This window comes from Myotis brandtii, unplaced genomic scaffold, assembly GCF_000412655.1.
Source record: "Myotis brandtii unplaced genomic scaffold, ASM41265v1 scaffold409, whole genome shotgun sequence".
NCBI lineage: Eukaryota > Metazoa > Chordata > Mammalia > Chiroptera > Vespertilionidae > Myotis > Myotis brandtii.
In genome coordinates, this window is record NW_005365723.1 from 838,949 (window position 1) to 849,295 (window position 10,347).

General features: G+C 51.8%; 1 protein-coding gene across 1 annotated transcript in view; it reads left to right on the top strand.

Annotated features, from left to right (window-relative positions):
• The window catches only part of LOC106727333 (cytosolic carboxypeptidase 4-like), a 128,355-nt gene that overhangs the window by 28,031 nt on the left and 89,977 nt on the right, over positions 1 to 10,347 (top strand). Inside the window, exon 3 of the mRNA XM_014545429.1 lies at positions 6,515 to 6,644. Within this exon, the coding sequence (XP_014400915.1) occupies positions 6,515 to 6,644 (130 nt within the window). The remainder of the gene's footprint in view (positions 1 to 6,514; positions 6,645 to 10,347) is intronic.

Sequence of the window (10,347 nt, forward strand, 5' to 3'; positions counted from 1 at the left end):
CCCCCCCCCCCACCGATCCAGCACAGCCCGCAACACCAAATGCACGGTTCAAAGCACACACCCTTGTTTCCTCTCTTCTACATTTTTAAAAATATATATTTTGTTGATTTTTCACAGAGAGGAAGGGAGAGGGATAGAGAGTTAGAAACATCCATCAGCTGCCTCCTGCACACCCCCTACTGGGGATGTGCCCGCAACCAAGGTACATGCCCTTGACCGGAATTGAACCTGGGACCCTTCAGTCTGCAGGCCGACGCTCTATCCACCGAGCCAAACCGGTCAGGGCTCCCTTCAACTTTTAAAAAAATATATTTGTATTGATTTCAGAGAGGAAGAGAGATGGAGAAAGAGATAGAAACATCCATGATGACAGAGAATCATGGGTCGGCGGCCTCCTGCACGCCCCCTACTGGGGATGGAGCCCGCAACCCGGGCATGTGCCCTGACCCCGGGAATGGAACCGTGACCTCCTGGTTCATAGGTCGATGCTCAACCGCTGAGACACGCCGGCCGGGCTCCTCTCTTCAACTTTCTGACATGCTCCCCTCCCTCTCCTCCTTCCCTCTCCTCCTCCCCCATTATTTTCTCCTTTCTACACACATGCCCCCCTTTTCTGCAAGCAAGTGCTACAACTCATCACCTTCTCTCTTGGGGTCTCCCCATGATGGGGGAGCATCCATCTTACTTGAGCTTCTCTCCCAAACGTCGTAGAGTGGAGGGGGCTTCCTCTTCCTTCGCAGCAGACACGTGCCTCCCGTCAGACATCCATCCTTCCGTCTCTACACTGACTCTTCCGAGCGCATGTTCTCGACGTGGGAAAGAACAAAGCCGCCCCGGCATTTAGAGTTGATTTTCTTCTGCTTGGAAGTTGGCCTTCAGGCTGAGCAAGGTGTCTGCGTCTCATTCCTACAGCAGCTCAGCCCCTCTGTGCTCCCAACCTGTGGTGCTGACTGGTGTTGATAGCAGGGCTGTGGGGCAAGAAAGGAAAGGACGGTCCGACCGGCGTGGCTCAGTGGTGAGCGCCCACCCAGGAACCAAGGGGTGGCCGGTGAGATGCCAGGTCAGGGCACATGCCCGAGTTAGGGGCCTGCAGGAGGCAGCCGATCGACGATGTTTCTCTCTCATCAATGGTTCTCTCGCTCTACTTGGCAATGGTATGTCTTTACCAATGGCAACTCGCTTTCTCCCTTCGTGCTTTTTTTTGGTTTTGTAATAAATTATACCCTGTAGTTGTTCTTTCAGTCCTGACTTACGAGAAGTGGGCTCTTTTATCTTCATCTTATGCCTGAAATTTTCTATCTTCATCTGAGTGATATGTCACCTAGATACAAAACTTTAACTTGACCGTTGTTTTTCTTCAGCACTTTGAAATTTCTTCTTGGTTGCCCTCAGGTATTTTTTTTATTAACAATGCTAAATCTACTGTCAATATAGTTGCTATTCCTTTAAAGGAAATTTGTTGTTTTTTAAAAATATATTTTTATTGATTTCAGAGAGGAAGGGAGAGGGAGAGAGGGAGAGAGAGAGAGATAGAGACATCAATGATGAGAGAGAATCATTGATTGGCTGCCTCTTGCATGCCCCACACTGGGGATCGAGCCCCCAACCCGGGCATGTGCCCTGACCAGGAATCGAACCTGGGACCCTTCAGTCCGCAGGCTGATGCTCTATCCACGGAGCCAAACCAGCTAGGGCTGTGTAATAGTTTCCAAAAACATTTCTTTTTATTTTCACTGTAGTATGTCCTCCTGTCCAGCTATGCCTACTGTCCTGTGGGTGGGGCTTACATAGGTCAATCATTTGAGAAGGGGAAGGAAGATTGCTCAGCCCGATAACCTGGGGGGTGGGATCTGAGAATCGGATTCCTTTTGCAGCCAATACTGGTTGAAAATTGATGCATGTCTGATAGTCGGAGATGTCTGGTGCACCCAATTTCTGGTCTTTTCCTCTTGTAAATTGACTTGCTTCCTCCGGCCTATAAATTTGAAGGGTGCTGATGTGTTAAATCCCATACTACTGGGCCATCTGCTTTCAATCTCTCAGTATTTAGATATTCTTTGTCTGTTGTCATCTCCTCTTCTGTTTCCTCTATGTGAAGATTTATACGTGGCCCTGGCCAGTTTGGCTCAGTGGATAGAGCGTTGGCCCTCGGACTGAAGGGTCCCGGGTTCGATTCCGGTCAAGGGCACGTACCTCGGCTGCAGATTCCCCGGCCCTGGTCGGGGCACGTGAAGGAGGCAACCCATCGCTTGTTCTCTCTCACATCGATATTTCTCTCTGTCTCTCCCTCTCCCTTCCACTGGCTCTAAAAATCAATGGAAAAAAATATGGTTGGGTGCGGATTAACAAAAAAAGGGAAAAGAAGATAGAAGATCTGGAAGTATTTTAAAAAGTCTTTGCCGTCATTTTGCAGGGAGTTTCTGGAGCGATCACAGATGAGCGCCGACATTCAATCTTCGGTGCTTATACCGAAATCCTTCCCATTAAGATCTTACGGGCATTGGAAATTCTATTAGCGGGAGATTGAGTCCTCCATTTCATAATTAGAAAAATCCCAGGGAGACGCGGCGCATTAACTCATCATTATAAATGGCTGTGATGCTTTCCTCTTCTTAATTGACCCCCAATTCAGAATTAATTGCTCCCGTATCCCTGTTATTATCTCCTTCGCGTGTTTGTGGTGTCTGGTTGGCCGGCCTCAGAACCGAGCTCTGAAGGCGGTGGGATTCTGTTTTAAGGCGCTTGCTTCTGCGTGTGAGCGTCCGACGGCACCCATCACGGTGCTCGGTGCGAAGAGGTGGCCTCGCGCTGGCCTCTTCGGTAACGTGGGCGGATGCACAGTCAGAATTAGCGGGAGGGCTTTCGGTTGTGGCAGGACTGTTTCTCACCCGTGGGCGAGCAACTGGAACCAGATGTGGGCCGCGAGCCCAGCCTTTCCTCCAGGTCTGTTCCAGGAGTTGATTGATGATTGGGTTTAGACGCCGGCACTGGGAGCAGATGGGACCTGCGAGTGATGATACAATAACAGTATTACTTTAGGTTTCTATAGTTCTTTCATTGCTGAAGGTGTTTCCTACCCATCTGTATGTTGTTGTTGTTGTTTTTTTAAAAATATGTTTGTATTGATTTTAGAGGGAGAGGAAGGGAGCGGGAGAGAGAGATAGAAACATCCGTGATGAGAGAGAATCATGGATCGGCTGCCTCCTGCACGCCCCCTACTGGGGATCAAGCCCGCAACCCAGGCATGTGCCCTGACCGGGAATCGAACCCTGACCTCCTAGTCCACTGGCTAACACTCAACCTCTGAGTGACGCTAGCCGGGCTTTTTTCATTTTATTTTTAACGATGACTAGTTACATCCAATGAGAACACCTATGAAAATCAAAAGAAGTGGTCCCCTCACACCCCCCCAACCCCCGCCCCTCGTACCTTTGCAATTTTCAGTGGGGGGAAAAATACCAATGCTTATCTTTATTATTTTTTTTATAAGCAAAGCAAGACTTCAAACTATTTGAAGGATGACTCCCTTTTCAGAAGTTAGAGGCACTGCGTGTCTTGCCAGCCAGTCAGAGCTGTCCATCTGCTGGCCTCCCACGTGGAGGGAGCAGCTGTCGCTTCAGCAGATAATAAGATGGGGCGCGTCTCGCCCTCAGATGCCCGAACCAATCCCGGGGAAGAGGCGCGGCGGTGCCTTTGGTGGCGTCTTTGGCGGCGTGCACCTCCGCGTTATTAACACGAAGTGCCAAATGCGTTTGGAGGTTGGACGCACGTAAACTCGCTTTTCAGGGAAACACTCCAGGTGGGTGCAGCACCTGTTGTCATTATCCGTCGTTGCAGAGACAGAGGAATGGCGGGCGCCATGTGCTCACACAGAGATGCTCCCGTAACCATGGCCATGCGTGGAACCCCGAGCGTCCCAAATCCCCATGACCCCTGGGTACCACAGGGCTGCCGCCGCCCCTGCGCAACCAACAAAATTTACCCCAAACTAGCAGCTCCCCTAGGTCTCACAATGGCCCAGTTTCTCTCCGAGTCGTTTTCTCCGATTAAGGGAAGCTCTGGGTGCTATCGCAACCCAGAGGAGCAGAAGGTAATGTACTTAGATCATCTTAGATCCCATCCTCCCCTTTGCACTGTTTAACAGCCCAGAATCCAATCAGCAATTTGTATTGGTTATTGCTTTTCAATCTTTGGGATGGATGGATGGATGGATGGATGGATGGATGGATGGATAGTTGGGTGGGTGGAAAGATAGGTGGATGGATGATGGATGGATGGATGGATGGATGGATGGATAGTTGGGTGGATGGAAAGATAGGTGGATGGATGATGGATGGATAGTTGGGTGGATGGAAGGGTAGGTGGATGGATGGGTGGGTAGATGGATGGATGAATAGATGGATGATGGATGGATAATTGGGTGGATAAATAGATGGATGGAAGGATAGGTGGATGGATGGATGGATGGATGGATGGATGATGGATGGATGGATGGATGAACAGATGGATGATGGATGGATAGATGGATGAATAGGTAGATAATAAAAGGATAGGTAGATACATAGATACATAGATAAACCCATTTAAAATGATATTATGAGAACTCCGATGAAGGGACTCTCTGGATGCTATTGCAACAAAGAGGAGCAGAATGTAATGACCGGGGGTCAGGGGAAGTCTCTCTGCAGAGCTAACCTCCTCAAGGTTGAACAGGCGGGAAGGCATGGAGCCGAAGGGAGTCCTGATACCAGGACCGCAGACACGGCTGTTCAGAGGGAGCTGTGAGCCATCTGATGGGGGTGGGGTATGGAAGGACAAGAGTAGCAGGGGGTGGGGGGAGGGGGCGGGGCAGGACTAGAAGATGCAGATGGGATCCTGCCCCTTCCAGTAGGGGGCACCTTCCTCGCCCGACCTACTGAGCAAATGGCACCTTACTTAGCAGGACTGTCAGGAGCCGCCCCTGAGCGTGGGCTGTACCTGCTGGTGACCATGGACTTGTAGGATGTCCTTACCTGCAGCTTAGCATCTCGGTTTCCTTCCGTCTGCAATGCAGTCATCACTGTCCCCAGCCAGGGGGGTTGCCCACCTCCATCTCCCAGCAGAGGGGAGCGTACGCTCTCGAGCTCATTTCCAGCACTAATATTCCGTGACGATGTCTTCGGAAGAGAGACTGTGGCTGTCCGGGTAGATGTCAAGCTTGCTCCGTCACCTACAAGGATGGGTAGGAAGCCACGTGATCGGAGCAAGAGGCCTCGTGGTTTTGCAGAGACAGACAGGCTTGGTCGGGTGTAATGCTTAGTTCCTGGCGATACCATCTTGGGCCATTTTTATTCAGTCCTTTTTAAGCCTCGGTGTCTTCACGGGGGTGCAGTCATATCCACCCGGCAGAGATCGGGGCCCAGCGGGAAACATCATTTCTAAGCCGCCCAGCAGAATCGATGGAGCTCAACTTATTTGTAGAACGGAAGCTCTCAGAATCAAGAGAAATTCTCAAAATGCGTGCGTTCTCTGTGGGTGTACAGAGGGGGGAACTGCAGGTCCTGAGTTTGATGATCCGCCCTGGCCGGTTTGGCTCAGCGGATCGAGCATTGGCCCCCAGACGGAGGGGTCCCGGGTTCGATTCCGGTCAAGGGCATGTATCTCAATTGCAAACTCCATCCCTGGCCGTGGTTGGGTCATGTGCAGGAGGCAACCAGTTGGTGTGTCTCTCTCGAATCAATGTTTCTCTCTCTCCCCCTCCCTTCCAGTCTCTCTAAAAATCCATCAATGTTTCTCTCTCTCTCTTCCCCTCCCTTCCAGCCTCTCTAAAAATCAATGGAAAATTAGCCTCAGGTGAGGATTAACAACAACAACAAAAAAACTTTGATAACCCGGCCAACATGGCTCAGTGGTTGAGCCCATGATTCCCGGTCAGGGCACATGCGTGGGTTGCAGGCTCCATCCCCAGTGTGGGGCGTGCAGGAAGCAGCCGATCCATGATTCTCTCTCCCCATCGATGTTTCTTGTCTCTCTCTCCCTCTCCCTTCCTCTCTGCAATCAATGAAAAATATATTTAAAAATAAACAAAAAACTTTGGCCTTAGCTGCTTTGGCTTAGTGGCTAGAGTGTCAGCCTGTGGACTGATGGGTCAGGGTTCGATTCCCAGTCAGGGCACATGCCCGGGTTGCGGGCTTGATGCCCAATAGGGGGCGTGCAGGAGGCAGCCGATCCATGATTCTCTCTCAAAACGGATGTTTCTCTCTCTCGCCCCTCCCCATCCCTTCCTCTCTGACATCAATAAAAATATATTTTAAAAAAATGTGATGACCCAATACCCAGTTAAACAGGGTGCCCGGGCCTTTTGTGGGCCGTGAGAGTAATCAGGACACTTCCGGAAATCAAAGGACTTCTACAATGGATGGCAACTGGGCAGGAGCTCGAGGGAAGCTGGCTTCCTCGGTTTAATTGCGGGCCTTGTTGACGGTAATTTTCTCAAGTGATTTTCTCCTAAATGCGTCTTTATTTGTCCCCGCAGTCACAGATGCTCCCTGCGGGGGGAGGACTTGAACCGGCAGTGGCTGGCGCCCAGCGCCCAGCTCCAGCCAACCATCTACCACGCCAAGGGCCTGCTCTACTACCTGCACAGCACCGGCCGCAGCCCCGTGGTGAGTCCTCCACCTCCGTGTTCTAGGCTGGGTCCCTCCGCCTCCCGGGAGGCCGACTGCTTTCTGTGAAGGCAGGGGTGGGGGACGTCCGGCCCGTGGGCTGGATAAGGCCCGAGAGAGCATTTGGTCTGGGGGCAAGTTAATTGAATGTGGACCAAACACAGCAGGCTGGTTTTTAGGTTGATAAATGTGTGCGGCCTGTGAATGGTGTTATAAATACCCAAATGGCCCGGCCGGTGTGGCTCAGTGGTTGAGCGTCAGCCTAGGGACCAGGAGGCCGCTGGTTCCATTCCGGTCAGAGCACATGCCCGGGTTAGGGGCTCGATCCCCAGGAGGGGGCGTGCAGGAGGCAGCCGATCAGGGATTCTCTCTCATCACTGATGTTTCTCTCTGTCTCTCTTCCTCTCTCTGAAATCAATAGAAACATATATTTAAGTAAATAAATATTCAAATGGCCCTTGGCCGGGAAAAAAAGGTTCCCCACTCCCTGTGTTAAGGCAAGAAAACCAGACACAAGCCAAAGAAGTGTGCATGCCAAGCTGGAATAGGGGCCGAAGTCATCTCCTAGGGCTGCCGTGACAATGCACCACTTAGAGCAACAGAAATACACTCTCTGGCATTTCCAGAGGCTAGAAGTCTGAAATTAAAGGTGTCAGCAGACCACGACCTCGCTGAAGGATCCAGGAAAGAACGCTTTATTGCTGCTTCTTCCTGTGTCTGTGTACCAATGTTCCTTCTCTTTTCTCACTTTTTAATTTTTTTTAACATGTATTGATTAATTCGAGAGAGAGAGACATAGACATCAATTTGGTGTCCCACTTTGTTATGCATCCATTAGTTGAGTTTTGTGTTGCAAAGAGAGCAAGGCATCTCTTTCCCCCTTAGGATTCCTTGTTCAGCCCTGGCCGGGGCTCAGTGGTTAGAACGTCATCTGGTGAACCGAAGAGTCATGGGTTCAATTCCCAGTCAAGGGCACGTACCTTGGTTGCAGGTTCCCTTAACCCGGTAGAGACACGTGCAGGAGGCAGCCAATCGATCTCTCTCTCTCTCTATTTCTCTCTCCCCTCTCCTTCCTCCCTTCCACTCTCTCTAGAAATCAATGGGAAAAATATCCTTGGATGAGGATTTTAAAAAAAATAGGAGCCTGACCAGCGTGGCTCAGTGGTTGAGCATCGACCTATGAACCAGGAGGTCATTGTTCGATTCAATTCCTAGTCAGGGCACTTGCCCGGGTTGCAGGCTCGATCCCCAGTAGGGGGCGTGCAGGAGGCAGCCGGTCCATGATTCTCTCTCATCATGGATGTTTCTCTAGCTCTCTCCTCCCTTCCTCTCTGAAATCAGTAAAAATATATATATTATATATTATATATATAAAGAACCCTTGTTCCATTCCATCCTAGTCAAATTGTGCAATATTTCATGTTGCCCTCCCCCTCCCCTCCGAGGAGACATGTGGTCCAGGCTGTCTCCCCTCCAGAAGCAAGTCCATGGCCGAGGCCTGGGACAGGTGTGCTCGGGGGTAGGCAGCCTCGGCCGCTGGGACAAGAGAGAGGTTTCCAGGGAAGGAGGCCCCCACCTGACATCCAGTTAGACACACACACTCCGCTCATCGCTGACAGGGCGCCTCCCTGCTCCGACAGCCTCTCACGGAAGAGCGGAGCATTTGCTGTAAAGCGCGGCAGGCGGAAGTCTCGTTTATAAACATAAAGTACACGTTAATTAACTGTCAACATGACGGCCGCCGGCGGGCTGCCTGCGGGGACCATCTGAGAGGTGGTGAGACACAGCCGGGTGTGCATTGTTCTCCGCTGGGCTCAGCGTCACCTCCCGGTTACCTGCGAGGCTGTATTTAACTGCTTCCCCAGGACGGCCGGCCGCACACCGCAGCTCACTCAGTGCCTGGAAGATTCCCACTGCGTCAACGCTGAGCCCTGGACCGTGTGGCTCAGTGGAAAGAGCGTCGGCCTGCGGACCGAAGGGTCCCAGGTTCGATTCAAGTCAAGGGCACATGCCCGGGTTGCTGCTGGATCCCCAGGAGGGGGCGTGCAGGAGGCAGCCGATCGATGATTCTCTCTTCTCCTCATTGATGTTTCTATTTCCTCTCTCCCTTTCCCTTCCTCTCTGAAATCAATAAAAATATATATAATAATGAAAAAATATCCTCGGGTGAGGATTCACAAAACAAACAAGAAAAAAAGCTGGCTCTAGGGCTGCCTGGCTGGGGACAAACGGTGCCTCTGACTGATGCAAATATTCCTGAAGCGTTGGGAAGCCACATCCGGTAGCCGGGGGTTCCACCTGGTCTAGATGGTACTCATGCGTTTCCCCGTGGCAGGTAATATCACAGGAACTCCCAGGACCAGTGGGAATGTGAGACAGTGAAAGAAAGCAGGACATTGATACTGATGGGGTTGCCAAGGGCCAGACAAGTTATTCAGTTTATGAGCAATATGGCAATGGTCACATATTCTTTCATCCAACCATCCACCCACCCACCCCTCCATCCATCCATCCATCCATCAAGAGAGAGGGAGAGGAAGAGGGAGAGAGAGAGATAGAAACACCAATGATAAGAGAGAATCATGGATCGGCTGCCTCCTGCACGCCCCCTTACTGGGGACGAAGCCCGCAACCCCAGGCCTGTGCCCTGTCCTAGAATCGAACCCTGACCTCCTGATTCATAGGTCTACGCTCAACCACTGAGCCAAGCCAGCCGGGCCTTCAGCCTTGACTGCATGTGGGTGCGCTGGCCGCGTCTGCAGGGGTCTGCAGGGCCTTGGGGAGCCTCGCTTGGCTTAATTGGAGGCCTGGCGGCTGCTGCCTGGAGTTCCCAGCACATTCCCCGGAATTCGCCGCGTCCCAGCTCCAGCCTGGCCGCCCTCATTTTCCTGTGGCGGTGGCATAAATAATGCAGATGCTTTCAGCCCAGCAGTGGGAACTAGACCCAGATGTCAGGGGTGGGGAACGCAGCCGCTTCAAGCTGGGGGGTTGAGCGGTGAACAAGGGTGAGGGGAGCACAGCCAGGGGAGGTGTGTGTGGGAAGGAGGGGGAACCTCTTGACCTCTTGACCAGGGGGCCCGTTAGCTCACAGGGGAACGGGAATGAGACCCAGGAATGGGGGTGGGGAAGAGACGGGCAGGCATGTGGAGAGCATAGCAATAGGGCTGTGCCCAGCCTGGGCTGAGCGGGAAGGGACGGTGCTCACGTTTGCACGAATGAAATTAACCTTGGATTTGGCTCCAACAAGAATTCACCGGGAAGGGTGGGGGCGGGGGGATGTGTTGGAGCCCGATTTCAGAATGGCAGTCCAGTCCACGCCGTTGTACGCGTTCGCCAAGAAAGACACGGACACAGGGGAAGCAGGGTGGCCCGGGGGGAGGGGGGTCAAACCTCACCACGCCAGCTGAGGACAACAGAAGAGAAACGGAGGTTTTCAATCCGCCGCTTCCTGTGCTCCGCCCCTTGGGGGGAAACCACAATCATATTGTTTATTCGCTTAATCCGGAAATTCCAGTGTTTGACCTCACCTGGAGCCCCTGAATCTACTTAGTCTCTGATGCTTATAGAATTAACTTCCTTACTCCCTCAGCAAACGTCCTTTTTTTTTTTTTATAAATACGTTTTTATTGATTTTTAGAGAGAGAAGAAGGGAGAGGGAGAGAGAGAGAGAGAGAGCAAAACATCAGTGAGAGAGAAACATCAT